Source organism: Takifugu rubripes, chromosome 20, assembly GCF_901000725.2.
Source record: "Takifugu rubripes chromosome 20, fTakRub1.2, whole genome shotgun sequence".
In the NCBI taxonomy this organism is placed as follows: domain Eukaryota; kingdom Metazoa; phylum Chordata; class Actinopteri; order Tetraodontiformes; family Tetraodontidae; genus Takifugu; species Takifugu rubripes.
In genome coordinates, this window is record NC_042304.1 from 8048344 (window position 1) to 8068374 (window position 20031).

Here is a 20031-nt window from a genome sequence, read left to right on the forward strand (position 1 = left end):
CATAATTAAGTTAGTTTAAATTAGGCCATATGAAAAGAAAATCATCACACCAGGTATACTTTGGATAGTGTATGCATTTACAACTTAAAATGTACATGTGCACAAAACAATAGTTGTTGTTTTCGGCGCTTGCCAGGCGATTAGTTATTTTATTGGTTGAAAGAAAAACGAGATTAACGTTTCCACCAATCCGAATGAAGTTAGATGAGTCGTCGTATTACTGACGTCACATCCGCCACCCAGGACGAAGGCGCGCGGTACGATCATCGTTCAGAATTAGCTTTTATAGTTTATTGCGTTCCAAAACACAAAACAAAAACATTGAATTAAAGCATGAAATGTTGAATATGAAAGAAAGCATTTCCATAGGCACTCGTGTAGAAGACTGTGTTTTTGACCAGAGGACCGTAACTTTAAGGTAAGCAGAAGTTTCGTCAAGTGAAACGTTACAGAAACAGGAATTATACGAACTCTATTCATTCATAAATGGTTTAAAATGGTAGCCGACTTTCACATCTATTGTTAGCAAATGAATTGCGTATGACTCATTCGGTATTTCTGCTCTGAAACTGTCGAGACAGCTGTCTGTCCGTCCGTCCTCAGTGGGTGTAGTCATCATGTCCCAGAGCAGCACTTCTCTTCTGGATGAGCTGGTTCACTGGAGTCAGGAAACATGTCGCCAGGAGATAAAGTCGGTCTTGCCAAAACTCACAATATCCTTACATCATTTTTACAAGCCGACTAAATTGTTGCCTTCATATAACAACGATTTGGGTGAAAAAAATATATTCTTTTGAAAGCGTATTAAATTGTGATTTCCTTGATTGCCTGCACTCTTTTCACCATCAGTCGGAGAACTGGGATGATTATATACGTAAGTTTTTTCGTTGTGCATTTTGTAAATAAAAACAGTCCATCTTTAATTTGAGGCTGACATGTCTCTGCAGGTGTTCTAAAAGTAATTACAGAAATGTTCCTCCCACATATTGAATTGTCAGAGCTAGAAACGGAATGCTTCTCCAAAATCTTACCAAAGGTAAGGACTATATCACATTCTAGGGGTGTAGTCAGCCTTTAATATATACTGATATACTCTGATAGTCTGTGTTTCATTGTGATGAAATATGGTATATGAGATCTGAAAGCCTGTGTTGATGGGACAGGCGGTCACAATGTTTGACAGCATGATGAAAGAAGTGGTGGATCAAGCTGGGGGGTTATCCAGCCAAAACAGTGAACTGTGTTCCTTACTAAGGAATATCCTCCAGGTATGCCTTATTATTGCTTTTTTTTTTATAAAAGAAATTGAGAAATGAGTGTTTCAGGTGACTTTTTGCAGATGATAAATCAATGTGGAAAATTAGCTTCACACATAACCACTATTTGAGCTGCTGCTTTCTGTTTAAGGCAATGATGCAGGTGATCGACGTGCTGTCCACTTGTGTACGTCATGTGGGCACATTTGAAGAGGCACCAGACTTAGAAACTATCAAGTCACTGCCCACCTGTATCCTTAAAATCCTGAAGGAAACGTTTAAGCACTGTAAGGTTAGTCTAATTTAGAACAGGCTCTACTGGGATTATTTTGAATTTCAGTATAAATTTAACTTAAGTGTACTCCTATTGTCCACAGGACAGTGAAATGGTTTACTGTGGTCGTATGTCCCTGGTTGCTGACCTACTGCAAGCGCTCTTCAAGGGTGCCTACACTCTCCAGAAGGCTCTATTGGAGCTTCTGGACAAGATGTCACTCAATGCTGGTGCCTCAGAAGATGAAGTGTCTGACATTGTATCATGTATGTACTGCTTGTCATTGTGTTGTAAAGCTCTCCTGTTCTTTTACACCTTTAATTGACTTCAACTGTTCTATTTTCATGTTTCCCTTAAGTGATTCACAGCTTTCTGGATATCTGCTTTATTATTTCCAACTTGGACATGGCACTGCATGCAAACACATGGAAATTCGTTATCAAGTCAGTGCACCAGAACCAAATTAATTTGACATGACATCTGAATGGGTGATTTCAGTGGTTATTTTAATGACTATTTAACTTGTTTTTACAATTTTAATTATTCAGACAGAGTTTAAAGTACCAGTCATTGGTGGAGGAACATCTTCATCATGGTGATATTAGCAGCAGCCTCTGTGATAACCTGCTGGTTTATGTCCACAATTGCTTGGAGCTGGTTGATCAGATGAAACTTTCAGGTCTTCAGGTAAGAAAGCTTCTATTTGTAATAAACTTGTTCTTATTAATTTTTTAATATACCTCACTGTAAAAATAATTTATTGCATTTTATTCGGCCTGTTACGTCTCATTTTGTTGTTTACAAGGAGGCAACACAGATCCCGGAGTACAAGCTGTTTCAGAAAACTGCAAAGATGTGCAGATTCTTTGCCAACACACTAATTCATTATATAAAGGTAATGAAACAATTATCTCCATACAGAACTGTCAGATTTATCCTGGAGGATATGAATGAACAGACACCCAAGCACACAATCTGACAGAAAACACAAACTGAGCCAGTGTAGATTTTACTTCCAAGGGGGAGAAGGCAGCTCGTTCACAGTCCAACTGTAACAGCTTGCGCCGAATCCCAACCTGCCTCTTCCTGCATGCTTCCTTTATTCAGTGGATAATAACATCTGAAGGACAACTTGGAGTCTGGTACATTTCCACTGAATCCTTCTGCACACGAATTTTATCTGGTGACCATAAAGATTTTATCTTCTACATCTGTCTGCATAGCAAATGAGTCTCTGCTCTTAGCAATCTTAGCCTAACTGTTTCACACGATAACAACTGTACATTTTCCAACAAAAACTCTGTTTACATCCTCTGATAACATCATCAAACATCCTACCACTCGTTATCTGTTACGCAGGAATTCAAGTTTTTTCTGGCTAAGTATTGCAGCAGATTTCACCAACTCTTCCTCCAGATCTTCAGGTGTGTACTCTGACTCTGGGTTTTCAAAAGCAGATTTTCACAACGCTTTGTGCAGTTGTAGTTGTTTGTTACCTAGTTAGGCATCAGAGTAAAAAAAAAAAAAAAAAACCAAAACGTTCTCTTATCATTTTTCCAGCAAGTTTCCTCCCTGTATAGGAGCTCCAACTCTGACATCAGCTCTGTCTGAGGAGCTGAACGCTGCAGCTCTGGTTCCAATGGATGCTGTCTTACTCCAACTGTTGCCTTTACGGTCATTTGCAGAAATTGTCCTCCAGAAGGATCTTCGTAAGTTTAAATCGCAATTTTAAAAATAAAAAATGTAGGCACCATATCTAAACATGTACCTAATATGGATATGGTCTTTTTGTTTGTTCACAGAATTAAGTCCTGAACATAAGCTCCCCCAGTGTCTCCTGCTGGTCAATGTCCTGAGTCAGCTCCTTTCCCAACCAGAGGAGGAACTGCAGCTTTGGCACACTGGCAGCCAGTTCCCAGAGGAAACTCCCAGGTAACGTTTTTACTGTCATTAGCGGCGGATTCACATAGCTAAATGTTGAATATGAATGAAGTGTCACCCTTCTTGCAGGCTTCCACTGTACCAGGCCATTTTCACCAGTTTCAGACAATGCCTTATTGAGCGGAAGTTTCCAGTGTTGTTGCCAGGGGTGATGATGAAGGGTCAGGCCCAGGTCCAGGTCACTCTGCATCAGCACGTGTGTGTGCATCTTTGTGCCAGTGTGGCTGCACTTCCCTCAAAGTATTTCTCTGTACTGGTGAGATCTATACATTTCCAATCATGTTTCTTGGTGACTAATTTAAATAAATTGTTTCTATTTCAGTGCTTTTCACAGGCAGACTGAAGTCGCCTACAGATTTTAGAGATCTAAACAGTAATTTGATTTAGTGACCTTTTTTTCGTGACATATTGAGACTTAAAGGACATGTTTCGGTGATACTGTTTCTTTTTCCATGTGATCAGCAGTAAACTGCCCTTGACCATAAAGGTTCAGGTTCTCGGCCTCTGTTTTTGTTTATAATGATGTCAAACACGACTGGACACAGTCAACCTAGTGTAATCTACTGTAGACTGTTTTTTTCTGTGATATTTCTTTTCTACTTTTGGCAATTGAGGAGACACGATTGTTGTTATATCCTTGGTAGTTTATTTGACTCCAACCTTTACAGCTCAGCCTTAACCTTGCAGTTGATAATAGTTTCCTCTACCTATGGTATTAAAGATACACTAAATTTACAAGAATGAACTTATTGGGGGACAGGTTTCATTTTTATTGTTGCGCACTACTGTGGTGTTCAGACAATGGAAGTGTTTTTTCTTTTTGATCTTTTTGATCGGTAATCACTTTCAGGATTTCCTCTCTTTCAGTGGTGGTTTTTGTTTCACTTTGATTTTCTGGTATTTTTCTCTAGAAAAACTTGTCATTTATTTTCTCTGTATTGCCCACCCATTGTTTTCCCCTCTTCTTTATCTTTTAATTTCAGGAACAATGCTTGGCCAGTGCTGTACTCCAGTCTGATAGTCAAACAGCTCTGCTGGCAACAGATGTTTGGTGCTTTACAGCTCGGTGAGAATGAACCCACACCTGTTTTTAGGGACCCACTTGTTTTTACACAGTACCGTCTGACTGTGCTGCCTTCTGTGCCACAGGTATGGGACAGCAGAACTTTGTCTTCACCATGTACTTGTCATCGGTCAACTGGTGGGTATAGACTAGGGGAAAAGTCAGTTATTCAGACCATTGGCTGGTCATGGGGAAAATTGTACAACCTCCTGTGATCAGAGAAGATAGCATGTTGCAATCCCATCTCCAACTCTTGTTTACTCACTTGTTGAGTAACTTCAGAAGGTCACTCATGTATGTAAATATTTGTGACCTCTCCCTGAGCAATTTCTAAAATAAATCCTCCTAATTGCTCTCTGTCAGGGGTTTGTTAACATGGGGTCCTCACTCTTTTCTGTAGCATTCTCTGATGATTGTTCTCCCCCTAAATTTTACTCTTCAACTCTTCTTGTGTAGGTGAAGCTGTGCACTGCTGCGTCTTACCAGGCATCCCACCTGGGTCTGCTTCTTAGACGCATGGCTTTTCTCATGATGCCCAACCACCAGGTTAGAAAGGTTAAAAATGTAAATGTCAAAACATATTTTATGTTGGTAAGACAATCTCTCATTTACATAATGTAAATACAAAATAAATTATGCTGGGTTGAGATCAATACGCATCCAGGACCACTGCATATAGTGCAAAGTAACCAAAAAATGGAGTATTCTCTCTGAACCATCTTTGTTGCCAGATGGAGCTGGTAGCACGTTTCCCTCCCTCTGAGGTGGAAAATCTTCCCGTGTGGCAACAAATCCTCCTCAGAGCACTTTCGCAAGATGTCCGTCTCCGTGTGGAGACAGACATTATTGACCTTGCTCAGAAAGTTCTTTCTGACTGGGAGCGTGGGGGGCACAGGCTAGGACAAGTAGATAAAGTGGTAAGAGCAACTCTGATGCAGAACGACTGTTGTGATTCCACACATGGGGATATTTTTGTTCTGCCACAAACTTGTCAACTAACAAGCCCAATACATCTTTTTGTTTGTCCAGAATGCACTTCTGTCGGCCCTCTTAGCTGTGGTTCGGGGCTTCTCATCCCCTGATGAAGAGCGTGTGCTGTCCACAGTGCAGTTAGTCACACAGCTGTGGTTACGAATGAGCCCCGAGCAGGTCAGAACCCCAGAAACACACAAATACGACTGTGAGTGACTGACCATTGACTTAACTGCCACACTCCAGGTTCAGACACACCCCGTGCTGCAGAGCACAGTGCAGCTGCTCCTGTCCATATCAGCCATTTTAGTGAAAAACATAGAACACCCAGTCATTCTTCAGGTATCATTGTCTCTTGGTTCATTTCTGTTCTGATCGTGTGAATGTTTTTATTGATGTATTCTTTTGATATGTGAACTTACTCTTTCCGTGTGTCAGGCTCTGTTGTGTGTGGATACTGTGGTGTCTCAACAGTGTGCGCAGCCTCAGCTTGTGCTGGCTGCTCTTGAGTTTCTTTCCTTCCTTGGGAAGATTTTTGTTCCTCCTGAGAGCCAGGTAATGACAGCAACCTTAAATTCCATTCATTAACACAAAACTTTACTGTCTGCAAAGGGAGACAGATGTTTTTTCATTTTTAATTATCACGACGATTTACTTGTGCATATTGTTTGGGGTGCCAAGTCTGAAATAAAATACAATTCGCATACAATGTTTTATCAAGTTTAAACATCTCTAAGCAACTGTGATTAACATATATTAATTTGGATATTTCATAATGAGGATTTGAAATCTAAATTTGAATGCCGTAATATATAAACAATGGTTTCTCCATTTTAGAATCAAATTCTGCCCAGGATAAGCAGTCTGTTTGGAGTTCTCTTGTCGGACACATCCTGGCTTTTACATCACCATGCACTGGAGGCCTTTTCTCAGTTTGCAGAGGTAAAACAGAAATGTAACTGCTGAACCCTCATGAATTATCGTCACATTTCTTAAAGTTCGGATTTGAGCGCCCCACCCTGGACAAAAGCGGTACAACCCTTGCTCTGAAATAAGATACAATTTTCAGTATAGTTTAGAAATAAAACTGAGGGAGAGTTGAATTAAGACTACAGAGTCCTGATAGATCCCCTGTCACCATGCTTTCTGTGCTCGAACAGTTTGTGCCACTAATCAGTCACAGCATTTTCTTGAGATCCAAAAATACCAAAGCCAATTTCCTTGCTGTTATTTGATTATGCAGATCTCATGAGAATGTTAGTGTGAAATTATTTTTTTTAACTACTTAAAATTTTTCCCATTTTCTTGTAAGGTTACAAACCACGAGGAGGTAATTTCACAAAGTTTATGCAAAGAGGACACCAAAACAAAGGTGGTGAACTATCTGAGCAAGGTAAGATAAAATAGCCTATCATCAGGTTTAGCTTCCAACTGATCTCAGTGACATCGACGTCATCAGGTGATTATTGTTTTCAAAAGACGGTGAATGCAGTGGAAGACCTGGAATCTCGGCTACAGAGGATCAAGCTGGAAACAGCAGTCATTGAGCAACACAACAGCAGGCTGGAGAACCAGAAAGAAGAAAATTCAGACAAAGAGACTTGTAAGACCGGTGAAGATTCAGAGGTGTGTAATGTTTGCTTAAAGTATCATTCACAGGCTCCTGCAGAGCACTGGCTTTAGCTTTAGTATTCTGTTCACTTGTATTTGCACCTGGAGCCACTCCAACGCCCAATGTACAGAGTGCACTAAAACTACATTTTATTTTAATGTAATTGTTGATTTTCCTGTCTCTAATGTCTCCCTCAGCCTTGTCCAAAGAAAGCTCGGCAGGAGGCCGGTGCAGACGAGTACAGCCGCTACTTCCAGACAGCTGAGAGCGCTTTAAAAGCTCTTCAGGCTCTAACTGAGGGGAAAAATAATGCAGCACCGGCTCCACAGTGGCTGGAATCTAGACTACAGGAGTTGCAGACCCTGATAACCCAGATTAATACAGCCACACACACACACTAGCCTCTACAGCCCCAGATTATTGCTCTGTGTATTAAAACAGATCTGAATGTATATTCTGTACTAAAGCCTTTCATTTTAAATATTAAAATTGTTTGTACATAATTCATTTATTCATATCTGATATGTTTTGTTATACAAAGAAAAAATTAAATAGAAAATGTTCTTTGATAAAGTCTTTTACTTCCTTGTCAAACAAAAGCAACTAATAAATTACCATAGGTGGTTTCTAGTTTACATTCAAAACGTAAACATTTGTAAATCATCCTCACACTGTTTCGCCATATTTTGTTATGATTCTGAGGCCGCTACTGCAGTTGGCACATTAAAAAATAAGAGAAGCCAATGAAATCTGGACAATTACGTCACCTCTAGGTCAATAATGTGGCAAAAATGACTGGCACCACCTGCGAAGCTTCTCTCCCACTTAAACAGAATATGATTCTTCATTAACAGAATGGGATAAACAGCCTGATCCCATCATTCCCTGCAGCATAATAGTAAAAAAAAAAAAACTACATCATGAAGTCATGAATGCATGTTAAGATGTCTGCTCCATGGACAACAGATGTTTAGATGTTATCACCAGATATTTTCATCCTCCCAGTTAAGGTCATCTTCAGCGGCCCAGCCATCTGCTTCAGTCTTTAGAGAAAGAGGAGAGGGAAATGATTAGTTTTAGCTGATAATATAGTTTAAATCAATATCTGATACATTTTAGAATTTTCGGCTTAATATAAAACCATTTAGACCTCAGAGTGAAAGGAAAGGAAAACACGGGACGAACCACATTATGCACATGAAGGGGAACTCTAAAGATTTCTCTTCTACTTGCCTCAGTTAGGTTGGTAGCTGCAAACTTGCTGTTTAGTGCAAAGTCACTCTGGAGAGACTTGACATGTTCTGAGGGAGATGAAGCAGCATCACTGCTCAGTGGTAACAGAGTACTAGAGGACAGTTTGATGTCTGGTACCATGTCAGCAAACAAGTCCAGTTCTGGGTCCAGCTCCCCCTTTTTCTTCACCTTAATGGTGAATTCCTCCCCCAGACCTACAGTTCCAGCTTTCTTTTGTGGCGCATTTTCATTAGCCTTTAGATTCAAGGTGCTGTCGGAGTGTATCTCCTCTTGAGCCCAGCCATCTTCCCACGAGGAAAGGCTTTTGCTTTGCGTGGACTCTCGCAGTGTTGAGGTCAGTTTGAGAGGTTTCGAGGAACCCAGTTTCAGCAATACAGGAGCCTTTTTAACAGGTATAGTGGTGTCTTCCCTGGCAGGGGGAGGTATATTACTGTCTGATAGGGGAGATGATGGAGAAAGATCTGAGGTAGGTTCAGCATCCTCAAAGTCATCCCATGGCTCCTCTTCCAAGTCTGTGTTTGAGAGTTCCAGCCTTCTGCTTACTGAATCATCTCCATCTGATGTCTGGATGTGGATCTGAACTGACTGCCCATCTCTGTCCTCCATCCCTCTGTGGTCGCTCCATTCAGGCCAGTCTTCCTCTGGGTTCTGTAGTATGTCTCCTGGCCCTGTGCTGCAAGACACCGGCTTCATCTCATGGTCCTGATGAAAGCCATTTAAGGGTAGATTCATCTGCCTCTGGATATCTGAAGTTTAACAGCAAGCAGGTTCAGTTTGGGCAGAAGGATTAGGCCTACAGTGTACTGTTAGTTCTTACCAGACTTGGATGTCACAAGATAATCTTTCTTGGCCTCCCTTCCTGTCCTTAAGGTACCCAGATGATTCAGTACAAAACTTTCTTCGACTGGTGGCTTTGGGAACAAGATTTTTGAAGGCTGGGCTACCTGAGGGTGTGTGCCGCCGATTATATGTGCAGGTGAAGCTAAAGGGAACACCAAATACAAAGCTTAAAGCACATTTTATGGTGTCTTCTATAACAATGGCTTCTTATTTGTGAATTTCTGCTACAATTACTGATACTGCTTACTTTCAGGGGTAACCTCTGTTGACTTGGTGAAGTTTGGCGTGGTGCGTTTAAAGACCTTGCTTCTCTCTCCACCAACCACCACTTGAGCCCCCAGCAAAGGGACCAACACTGCCAGACTCTGCAGTGTAATTGCAACCAGATAATCATTGGTGTCTCTCATTCCCAACAAAACCTGCAACCGTGAAAGTAGAGAGGACACAATTATGTAACAGTGATTATATAATAGCAAAACTGAAATACATAAAATATCACATCCCGTTGATGACCAGGCTGGACATTTTTGGACACACACAGCATACATCTCCAAAATGTCAAGCTTTTTTTTCTTAATCACAGATATCCATGGAATTAATCACCTGAGGAAGGATCTGGTTTTTCAGTTCATCGTGGGAGAAGAACTCAGCATAACTTTGAATGTGCGCTAATAGAACAATCCGGATATGTTCTTCATTGACCTTGAAGAGTTTCAGAAGATGAGGGATCACGTGTTTTCGGTAGAGGGACACAGACAGCAAGCATTCTTCAGAATTCCCACCACCACCGCTGGAATCTGGACATAAATCATACAAAAAGAAAGTACATAAACAATTATTTTGACCTTCAATCACAACCTTTACATCATGTGTCATAGTGCTGAGTGATCCTACCACACTTTGGCCTTAGAAGATGTGGCAAGAAGCTTTTAACAGCCGTAGGCTCTGCAAAAACCAGAGAGTTGAGGAGTTTGGGGACGAGTCGTGCAGCGGTCAGCTCTTCAGGGAGACTCTGGACTCGATCGAGAAGAAACCTAAAAACACAAAAATCTCATTGTGCAAAATATGCATCTGACATTATATCGAATATAAATGAGCTGTATATCTTTCTTAAATCTTATGCTATCTCCTGTTAAATTTAAACCTATCTATGAGACAAATTAATAAAAATGGAATTAAACTACTGACTCAAACTCTAAAAATGACTGAGTCATTAATAACCAGGCTTATTTCTCACTTGAAGAATTCATTCTTTTCATCTTCTGTCTTCAGGGTCAGGCTCTTCAGAAAGTTCATCACCTCTAAAAAGTCATTCCTGTTGAGAGAAAAACAAAGTGTTTCATAACAAATAAATATCAAAAAGTTTTATCTGTGAAAACAAACATCTGTATACTGACCGGAAAAAGTCATGAGTCAGCAGGGAACTGAGCGGGGGGCGTGACAGCGGGTCTGGGTTCAGCAGGCCTGCCTGCAGGGTAATCGCCAAGCTGTCCAACAACTCTTGAGATACTGGAAATAAAGGGAAATAGAGGAATGAGGAAAGTGTCAGCCAAAATATCTCAGAGTGTTGACAGTAACTGAAAAGAGGATATGACATCACTACTGTGGTTAGACCATCACTACACTCACCAAAGTCATTCACGTGTGACATCAGTGACTCCACCAAAATGCCAAAAGAGTAAGAGTCTCGTGAATGAGAATTACTCTCAGGAAGGATTTTAAATCCTTCAACCTGTCAATGACATGGATCATGAGCTCATGTCTATAAAACAGGAAATTCTACCATTGAATCATCTTTAATCCGCTCACCTGCTCTTCTGGCGGAACACAGCTGGCCTCTCTTAGATTCTGAATACTTTTGAGAAACTTGGGATGAAAAAAAACAACAACAAAATACTGTTGAGTTTGGCATGTCATCAATGGGCTCATGTTTGTGTTCTACACTTCAAGAGGCATTTTTCACTGTCTCACCTCGGGTGTTGCTTCAGAGAACTTGCACACGGTCTCCATCCCTCCCAGTTTCCAATGACCGTCTTCACTGACAAACACAGATGAGACACAGACGTTGTTGTGGCTTGATTTACCCTGGTGATTTGAAAGGGGATGTTATTTCATGAAGACAGTTCTGTTGGCAGTACACCCAGAGCAATATTCCACACTCCTCCTTGCTCACCCTCTCGTGCAGGAAGATGAGAGCCTGGAGGACGTCATAGATGCCTGCACAGACTTCTTCTGGGGAGAGGCTGTCCAGCAGCAGCTCCAGGGGCTGCACACGCTCTGTGACCAGATGGATGCCACCATCCTGCACTGAGCAGGAAAGGAAACGCAGTAGACATGGATGCCTCAAGGTCTTCAGGTGCTACAGGAAACCAAGACGTTTTAGAATTTGCACGGGGTTGGAAAATCCCCTAATTGTAACTTATAGTACATGATTATATCAACGTCTAATCATCTGGCTGTGTAGACTGTCTGGCCGAGACAAATATTTCTCCACCTTGGCAGCTTTGTTGACTTTATCCTCATTGCCACGCTTGTGAACAAACACGGAAGCAGGTTTTGATTCTTGAAGGATCGCTGAGTACATTGTGAGTCCGGAGGGCAGGGTCAGCAATGGCTCCTCCAGAGAATAGCTTTGCACCGCACTGCTCTCCGCACCCATGGCTGAGTTTGTTGCAGGAGCTGCAAGGCAATGAGGGGTCAGATTATATCACAGCAATCTCGCCAAACGTTACGCGGCAGCACAAACTAGTCAGTCTCTACAAGTGCGACCATTAAGAGTCTTCACGTCGTGACACTCACGTGCACATACCTGTTTGACAGTACTGGTCGAGCGGAAGCTGTGTTATATGCCGAATAGGCTAACATCAGCGCTACGTTAGCCAGCTTCTCATGGCTACGCTTGTCTACAACACTTTCACACCTTGAAAAAAACTGCAAATCAAAACTTGATTTCTCAAGAAATGACACTAAAATAGATATCAGCGTATTTAACTGAATTGCAAAATCGGTTTTGATAAATGTAGAAGACAATTTGGCAGCCCTATCATGTCATATCAAGAAAGCTAGTGCGACGCGGCGCTGTAAACACAGATACTTCCGGTAAAAAGGCGATACCACGGCATGGCGACTACAGTTACTTCAAAATATACGGTTATTTTTGGTTTTCCATAGATTAAAGTCTTTAACCTCTTAAAAATACATAACTCTTATTTCTAAGGATTATGGCATGTAAACTAGACTTAGCTCAACACTGCGGACAAACTTTAAAAATTAATTCAGAAAGAATACCCCTGCTTAAACGCTAATGGTTGCCACCACATCGTGTGACATACCGTAAATCCTGGAGACCTGACAGTACCACATGGTGGCGTTATACTCCAGAAACTGACAAACACATATGTGATATAATAACAGTCGTGCATATGACAATCTCTTGTACAGAACTAAGCAATTTGCAGAAAAAAATAGTTTATTATAGCCATCAAGGTATAAATATGAAATCAATTTCTCCTGAAAAAACTGTCACTGCCTCTGAATTTAATAATTCATCAATTAATATAGTTTTAGTAGTAGTAACAAGAAGTGAGCCCATTGGCCCATGTATATTTTTGCAACATGTGATAGCTATTGAAGTGCAAAATAAACCTTTTGTTAAATTTGTGAGGGGTGGACATCCCATGAATTTGACTTTGTTTTGCCAAACATACGTGCAACTCACTTCTTGTGCATCATTTGTGATTAAAACAACATTTCAGGAAAAATCCTAAAGTCAGTGAGTAAGAGCTGTAAAGAGCATTTCTGCTCTCCTCTTTCTGCTGTCCTCTTTGGAAGGAAACAGATGCATATCATGAGTTACAAAACAAAACAGGTGAAAACCACTATCACAGCGGAAATGACGTGTCATGCAGTTAAGTATGGGCTGTTACCGCAGTAACTGTACAGCTGCAAAACCAATCTGATGACATGGAAGAGCTCGGTAAGGTCATAACTCATTTTCAAACAGTTTTGTGGACATTGTCTTAGCTAATATTAAATTACAATAAATAATCATTGTATTAGGATGCACTACATTTAAATAAGATGAATAAAATGCAATTCATTGAAGATACATACTGTTGGGATAATTTTGTCTTCAGGCACATTCCTCCTTTTATTCTTATTGATACATCTGAACAAGTCTGACAACATTGATCAATACAGAGAGATAAACACTTTATTGATCAAGCATGAATTACACTGTGTCAAACAGTTACTGGAATACATTTTATTCTACTTTATTGCAGTTTAGTTTTCTGTGGTGCATATAAAGTAGACAGTATACATTTTAATTCCAGTAATCATGGACTTTTTATGTGAAAGCACAGCTTAGTGTGAATTCTATTTTCTAATGTGTCGTCTGTTTCTAAAGACAATATAGGGACCTTTTTGCTCCCCTCCCCCAAACTTCCACATGCAACTGCTTAAACAAATAACCTACTTTCCATTTGCACTACTTAAAACATGAGCTGCATATTTGTCCCCCACAGTTGCAAATTGCAAGTTTTACTTCTGCTGCGTTTCACTTCCTGTAAACACATCCCTTTGTTGAAGGTTGTCAATCATCCAGGTCAGAGTCAGTCCAGGAGAACTGGGTTTCTGGTCTCAAGTCTCCTGCACCTCTCAGCAAGAGCTTCTTTAGTTCTGTAGAAGAATTTAGGACAGGAAAAAGCGTTTGGCTGCTTTGCTAGATGCTTGTTCCGGCATCTTTATAAAGCAGACTTTGCAAAGCAGACTTTATCTCAACTCACAGGAGAATGGTGCAGTGCGTGTGCTTTGGTGGTTATATGGTGTGATATCATGGTTACCGGTATATCAGCGGTGACAAAATTTACCGCTTGCATTCTGCCACAGATCTACTCTTGCAAGAGCTTGCCCTGAGTTCTACACATCCAGAGAACAGTGATGAGGGTGGGGGCAGTAATCCAGATGGAGAGGTGATGTCTCAGACAAAAAAACAAACATTCTTTCATTAGATGCTAATTTAGATTCAGACACTTTAGATAAACATTGATTAACTAATCTGTTCATGCTTGAAAATTCAATCACAACATGACTGTGTCCACAGCTGCCAAGTACTGTTTGTTCTGGATCAACCAGGACAGGAAATGCGTCAGCTTCAAACACCTACAAGTAAATGAAGATGATGTTGAAGACAAGGATGATAATTTCTCACTTCTACACTTATTATTATTATCATCAGTATTATTATTAGTGCTAATAGTACCGGTAGTAGTATATAACTGAGTTTCTAACCTCATCATACAAATATATTTAAAAAAACAAACTATAATTCTTATTTTTAAAACATCATCAGGGACTCGAGATATTGATTCATTTCAAATTTCCTGTCTGGGTCTTGAAGTGAACTGCCAACTCCTGTAGAAGCTTCAGCAAACTCAACTAAAGAGCTGGATTCCATCTTGGAAGAGCTGTTAGGTCTCGGACCAGAGGTTTGTGCACGATTTCTTGGAATGCTGCAGTATTTGTAAATTCAATTAGTGAAAAATCAAAAAGAACTTTTACTTTACTGACAATTGTAAAAAAACAACAACACATATTTGACAGTAGAGGGCAGAATTTCACTAGTTTTGATACAGCATCTGTAAGTACTGGGAGTTTGCGAGTTTGCGAGTTCATAAATGCCTCAATTATAAAACAACATGCTGAAAAGTTTGAAAAAAAGAAAGAAAGAAAAAAAAATGTTTCACTGGGTTTGCCACCACCTCCACAGCAACAATGTGTGGAAAGCAAAACAGAAGGAGAAGATCGAGTGGACAGCGAGAGCAGCGGCAGCTCTTCAGCTCCAAAGGCCTCGACTGTGAGCAGGAAAACAGATACTATCGATGATCTGCTGGGAGGTCTGAGCTCTGACCTGGAGAAAATTGGTGTGGACACCGCAGCAAAGGGCCACTGTGCCTTGTGCAAAAAATGCATTGTGGGAAAGGTACCATTATTCACATACAAGCAGTTAAATTATACATATGATACATTGATTCTCCATTTACCTTCTCCTCCCATTCATTATTATTATTGTGATAATAATAATAATTGTTATTCTGTAGATAATCACAGCACTGGGTGAGGTGTGGCACCCCGAGCACTTTGTATGCGTGGTGTGTAAAACGGAGCTGAGCAGCACAGGCTTCTTTGAGAGGGATGGGCGTCCATATTGTAACAAAGACTACCATCAGCTCTTCTCCCATCGGTGTGCCTATTGCAAGGGGCCCATTTTGCATGTAAGGAAACCTTTTTTGTATTTCGGCATTCATCGTGACCTGGAATATGAATTGGAATTTTTAAATTGACAATTTATTAGATAATTTCCATCAATATTATGATAATTAGCCAGTCCAGACAAAAGGTAGTAACAGAATTATGTAATTTATCTATTTTTCCAGAACATCCTGACAGCGCTGGACCAGACCTGGCACCCAGAGCACTTTTTCTGTGCACACTGTGGAGGCCTGTTTGGATCTGAAGGTCAGGAAGACTTGCACACACGTTTCTCTTTCCTTGGAAACCGCGACTTGAGCAAACAGTTGGAAATAATTTAATTCATTAGCGCTCGGAATTAAGCTGGTATTCCTTGTTCCTCTCCCAGATTTCCTAGAAAAAGATGGAAAGCCATACTGCTGCAAGGACTTCTACCACCTCTTCGCTCCCAAGTGCTCAGGCTGCGGCGAGGCGGTGAGGCAGAACTACCTGTCTGCAGCCAATGGCACCTGGCATCCAGAGTGCTTCGTCTGCTCGGTGAGCCGCTCTTTACCTCAGACCACACACACACAGACACACACAGCTGTGACTCACACACCAGCTCCACGCTACACGAGAACGAGACCTGCGCATTTGCTTTATTTGCAGCATTCGAGCCACACGGCTGATGAAAACCTTATGCCCCGATGAATTTGTTGCGATCGGTTGATGCGAACAAATCAAGGAGAACCATCGATGTGGCCATCTTTTCCTTTCTGTTCGAATCGACTCCTGTGTGCAGCATCTGGCCGAAAACGATTCAATGTGCAGCTCCCTCGCTGACTGACTGAGGTCTGAGCAGTTGTCATGTTCTGACATAAAGCAATTCCTGACGAAAAAATACAATGCCCATAAATCTGCCGCGACAACGAGAGTCCATCTAGATCAGATTCTCACCTGAACTCCCGAGGTCGGCACGTCAAAGTGCGGCAACCCGTAAAATTCTGCACCTTTCCAACAAATTCTGCAACACAGAGGTTTCACATACCATCATGGGTCAGGAGACAGGCGTGTCATAAAAGCCTCGGCCGTGCGTGTCGACGTTACTATGTCAGCTCTGCTAATGCTGCCCTAAGTTCCATCTGTGGTTTTACTGCAATCACAAGTCTAAACGTCGGCCAAGAGAAACGTCTGCAATCAAGGACAGGGCCGTGCAGCATCCCTCCCGTAGAGAACCGGTCGGGTCATGTTCTTCGCAAGGACATAATAACCATCCAGTTGCGCGTTTCATTGTTATTGCAGATGACACGGAGGCTGCAGAAACAGGAAGCGTCTCTGGCAGCGTTGTGAATATCGCTTTAGCGACGTTACACTGCTTCGTGTGTTCACCTCTGAGCTCCAAACAGAAATATCTCATCAGCTATTTGATGGATCGCTGTGAAATTCGCTGCAGCGAGTCGCAGTCCCTGGAAGATGAATTGGAATATTTATGGTCTCCCGATCATCTGCGCGCATGTCCGCTCGTCTAGCAGCTGCAAAACTCATGACAGTCCCAAAAGGACCAATCTGTAGTCTGAGTTAAGGTCCATTCATCAAACCCTTTCATGCTAAATCTAAATATAGTGAAGGTGGTGGACATTACAAGTGCTAAATGCCAAGACTGTCATTCAGATTTTCTAGTTTTTGCTTACATGAGACCTTGAACTTCTTCACAGCTTTAGGCTTTTACTTGTTTTTGTTGTCCATTCAGTTGAAAGATTTAATCAGATGACTAATTACTCATAATAACTTTAATTCCATTTAAATGTAGTTCTGCATATAATCAGATGCATTCCATTTAACTTTAAAGAGCATTTTTATTATCACATTCTTAAAAAAAAAAAAAAACAGGACTGTTTGAAGCCCTTTACCGATGGCAACTTCATGGAGCTGGATGGACGGCCTCTCTGCTCCTACCACTTCCACTCCCGGCAGGGCACGCTGTGCGGCGGGTGCGGCCAGCCCATCACGGGTCGCTGCATCTCTGCGCTCGGCCGTAAGTTTCACCCCGAACACTTTGTTTGCGCCTTCTGCCTGCGGCAGGTCAGACAGGGCATCTACAAGGAGCAGAAGGGGAAGCCCTACTGTCCGACCTGCTTTGACAAACTCTTTGTGGGAGAGCTAGGAGCTGCGTAATAGAAGTGAAGGCAAAAACAGGGAACCTGTTAAGGTACATTTAGTACAGGAATGCAGAAAGTTACAGTCTTCGCTTCAAAGGTACATTACTTGTGATACAAATCATTATGTAACAGAATAAATAAATAAAAACATCATCTTTTGTACTGATTTATTTATTTGTTGCCAAGACTTGGATTAAATTGTCTGATATTTCAATCCGGAACTTGATGATATAAATGGAAAGGTAAAAAGACCGATTTGCAGCTTCGGAACATGCTTTCCATTAAGCTGTGCGCCGTTTGCCACGAGAGTTGGCAGCTGTGAGATGTTCTCTCACAGCCTGGAGCTCATCTGTGCAGACCCAAAGCTTGTGTTGGCAATGACTGACATGGAATCAACATGCCAGCCTGCAGGTTCCTACTCCTTGACTTACAGTTTGGACCTCAGCAGGCAGTGGAGTCAAACAACCTCTTCATGCAGGACACAGACTCCTTTATGGATGCTCATGGAAGATTAATGAAGGTGCTGAGGTGAACAAAACTGGTTTCACAAGTGGTTCCTTCATCGGCCTCTCCCTCCACCTGCAAGGTGTTTTAGTGCACATTCTTTTTTTCTTTTTGCAATCTATTTTGTTATCCCTGGACACCTTTCATTCTCTTTTATGACATTTTTGTCCTCTCTTTCTGGCATCTTTTTTGTGTAGCATCATGGACAGGATATGTCCATATGTGTAAATATGGTGTGTGATTAATTACATTTTGTGTATTTCCACAATAGGAATCCTCATATTTAATCACTCACAGGGCAAGTTTGAAGGTCACAATGTCTGGAATTTATAACCAGAGCTTGAGTACAGAAATGGACAGGAATAATGAGGGACAGTTAACATTAATGTTGAAGCAAACAGACAACTGACATTTACAGAATTCCTCTCGGCGTCAAACTTGATCAAACATCGTGTTATCTTCACAAGAGCACTGGTTGCGTTCCTGTTATCCCCATAGGCAGCTTTCTTCAGCCTTTCTTCAAACCATTTAGATGGTCTGTGCGCAAGAGTCGGTGTGCAAGGAGGAACGGAGGAGAGCATTAATCATGCTGTCATCACCGTCAGGCCAGACCTCTCGCTGCCTCTGCAGGATACGGACCTTGCATCATGGAAGTAAGTTGAATGCTGCGTTCAGTCAAAATCCAAGTCTATGAAGTGTTTAATGATTTCACAGCCTCGTGCCAAGATTCCTCCAGCAAGGCTGTGATTCCAAATGTTAAATAAACATGAAATCATTTCATTGCTGCAAGATCTTAAAAATAATTGGAAGTAGACTTTCCCTAATTAATTATATATCGCACAACATAAACCCGATGCTTTGATGGGAACCTTTGGCACTATTGTATAACTTTCCATTGTCATTACTCAAAGGGTGATCATCTGTACGCTAGTAAAAATTTTGCATTCTACAACGTTCATTATTGCATGGTCCAGTATGCCAAAACTATCTAACTTGTGGTCAAACCTTTGCACATTAGAGCACCATAAACTCTTGGTTAGCCTGGATTAAAGTAAACAAACACAGACCACCCAAATTATGAGTGGAAAGTACAAAAAACATGGCAGAGGGAAATGAATTCTGAAATACGCTGATAAAATTCAAGGGCAGGGCAGAGTGAACGGAGAGGAAAAGGCTTGTCTGGCACCTAGTAAATATGAGAACATGAAAATGCGAGTCGGAGCCCTCTTGGAAAGATTGGTGAATAAAGCGCTGCCTGTGCAAGCACGAGAGTGGAACCCAGGTGACATTTACAGCAGTGAAAGGGAACATGAGCGACCGCTCGAAAGGTGAGAGGCAAATACACCGGGACATAATACACGCTGGGGTGAGGAGGCCAGAGGTTGGGGAGCCACTTGCAAACATTATCCCCTGCGTGACTCTGAAACCCAACACCTCCCCTGTAAAACACGTCCCCTCGGCTGCACCACAGCTGCCTGTGCAGAACCATTCAACCTCACCTGGCCAGTGCTTTCAGACCCGTTCTCAGGTACGGACTCACTCATTGGTCAGCACATCCACAAAACAGCATCTGGAACCAGTTCGGACATCGGCCCTCCCGATGTGAAAGCGCCGTTCAATTAGGAGCACTAAAAGAGGGATGGGTCGGATTACTGAAACACATAAACATGCATGAGGTGATGAACCTGACAGGACGCAGCAAGACAAGCCATTAAAGATGAGTTTTGGCTTCATGCTTTCTCTAAAGCTGTCACTCCATATATGGGTTTCCTTGACACACACATAAATAAGGTCAAAACTAGCTGTAAGTTGGGAAAAAACTAGAAAATGCACTTTTTACTTCAGTCATCTGCCTAGAATTTGTTGTTTGGGATAAAATAGAATAAGATAGATCTTGAAAATGTGTCCATCGCTATATATATAAT

General features: G+C 41.5%; 3 protein-coding genes across 4 annotated transcripts; 2 read left to right on the forward strand and 1 right to left on the reverse strand.

The window, feature by feature from the left end:
- Positions 1 to 201: 201 nt before the first annotated feature.
- On the forward strand, positions 202 to 7617 carry firrm (fignl1 interacting regulator of recombination and mitosis). Its single transcript, XM_011614765.2, has 25 exons — positions 202 to 418; positions 582 to 713; positions 835 to 874; positions 948 to 1036; positions 1164 to 1268; positions 1408 to 1548; positions 1634 to 1796; positions 1889 to 1973; positions 2079 to 2217; positions 2336 to 2425; positions 2890 to 2954; positions 3091 to 3239; positions 3333 to 3462; positions 3541 to 3727; positions 4455 to 4537; positions 4621 to 4672; positions 4991 to 5080; positions 5266 to 5451; positions 5564 to 5683; positions 5753 to 5848; positions 5945 to 6061; positions 6344 to 6448; positions 6819 to 6899; positions 6986 to 7132; positions 7316 to 7617. The coding sequence occupies exons 2-25, from the start codon at positions 618 to 620 to the stop codon at positions 7517 to 7519; spliced, it is 2760 nt and encodes a 919-aa protein (XP_011613067.1). The 5' UTR covers positions 202 to 418; positions 582 to 617; the 3' UTR covers positions 7520 to 7617.
- A 60-nt stretch (positions 7618 to 7677) lies between these two features.
- scyl3 (SCY1-like, kinase-like 3) lies at positions 7678 to 12520 on the reverse strand. Of its 2 annotated transcripts, none has more exons than XM_029828483.1 (14): positions 12022 to 12520; positions 11707 to 11891; positions 11386 to 11571; positions 11184 to 11297; positions 11022 to 11078; positions 10842 to 10944; positions 10610 to 10721; positions 10450 to 10527; positions 10107 to 10246; positions 9915 to 10009; positions 9460 to 9631; positions 9190 to 9354; positions 8352 to 9118; positions 7678 to 8161 (listed from the first exon to the last, which is right to left on the reverse strand). In XM_029828483.1, the coding sequence occupies exons 2-14, from the start codon at positions 11869 to 11871 to the stop codon at positions 8099 to 8101; spliced, it is 2217 nt and encodes a 738-aa protein (XP_029684343.1). In that variant the 5' UTR covers positions 11872 to 11891; positions 12022 to 12520; the 3' UTR covers positions 7678 to 8098. The 2 variants fall into 2 exon arrangements, with proteins under 2 accessions (XP_029684343.1, XP_003974168.2); XM_003974119.3 differs by having other exon boundaries at positions 9816 to 10009; positions 12022 to 12519.
- Positions 12521 to 13100: 580 nt separating this feature from the next.
- On the forward strand, positions 13101 to 17755 carry lpxn (leupaxin). Its single transcript, XM_011614768.2, has 9 exons — positions 13101 to 13188; positions 14103 to 14185; positions 14317 to 14381; positions 14614 to 14701; positions 14983 to 15195; positions 15314 to 15487; positions 15650 to 15731; positions 15853 to 16001; positions 17334 to 17755. The coding sequence occupies exons 1-9, from the start codon at positions 13176 to 13178 to the stop codon at positions 17616 to 17618; spliced, it is 1152 nt and encodes a 383-aa protein (XP_011613070.2). The 5' UTR covers positions 13101 to 13175; the 3' UTR covers positions 17619 to 17755.
- Positions 17756 to 20031: the final 2276 nt, after the last annotated feature.

Coding starts and splice junctions, on each gene's coding strand:
- firrm (XM_011614765.2), top strand. CDS start 618: ATGTCCCAGAGCAGCACTTCTCTTCTGGATGAGCTGGTTCACTGGAGT. Junction 3,240..3,332: donor TGTCCTCCAGAAGGATCTTC/GTAAGTTTAAAT, acceptor GTTTGTTCACAG/AATTAAGTCCTGAACATAAG. Junction 6,449..6,818: donor CCTTTTCTCAGTTTGCAGAG/GTAAAACAGAAA, acceptor TTTTCTTGTAAG/GTTACAAACCACGAGGAGGT.
- scyl3 (XM_003974119.3), bottom strand. CDS start 11,871: ATGGGTGCGGAGAGCAGTGCGGTGCAAAGCTATTCTCTGGAGGAGCCA. Junction 9,119..9,189: donor TCTTGTGACATCCAAGTCTG/GTAAGAACTAAC, acceptor GTTAAACTTCAG/ATATCCAGAGGCAGATGAAT. Junction 8,162..8,351: donor CAGCTACCAACCTAACTGAG/GCAAGTAGAAGA, acceptor CTTTCTCTAAAG/ACTGAAGCAGATGGCTGGGC.
- lpxn (XM_011614768.2), top strand. Junction 15,732..15,852: donor AGGCCTGTTTGGATCTGAAG/GTCAGGAAGACT, acceptor TTCCTCTCCCAG/ATTTCCTAGAAAAAGATGGA. Junction 16,002..17,333: donor CAGAGTGCTTCGTCTGCTCG/GTGAGCCGCTCT, acceptor AAAAAAAAACAG/GACTGTTTGAAGCCCTTTAC.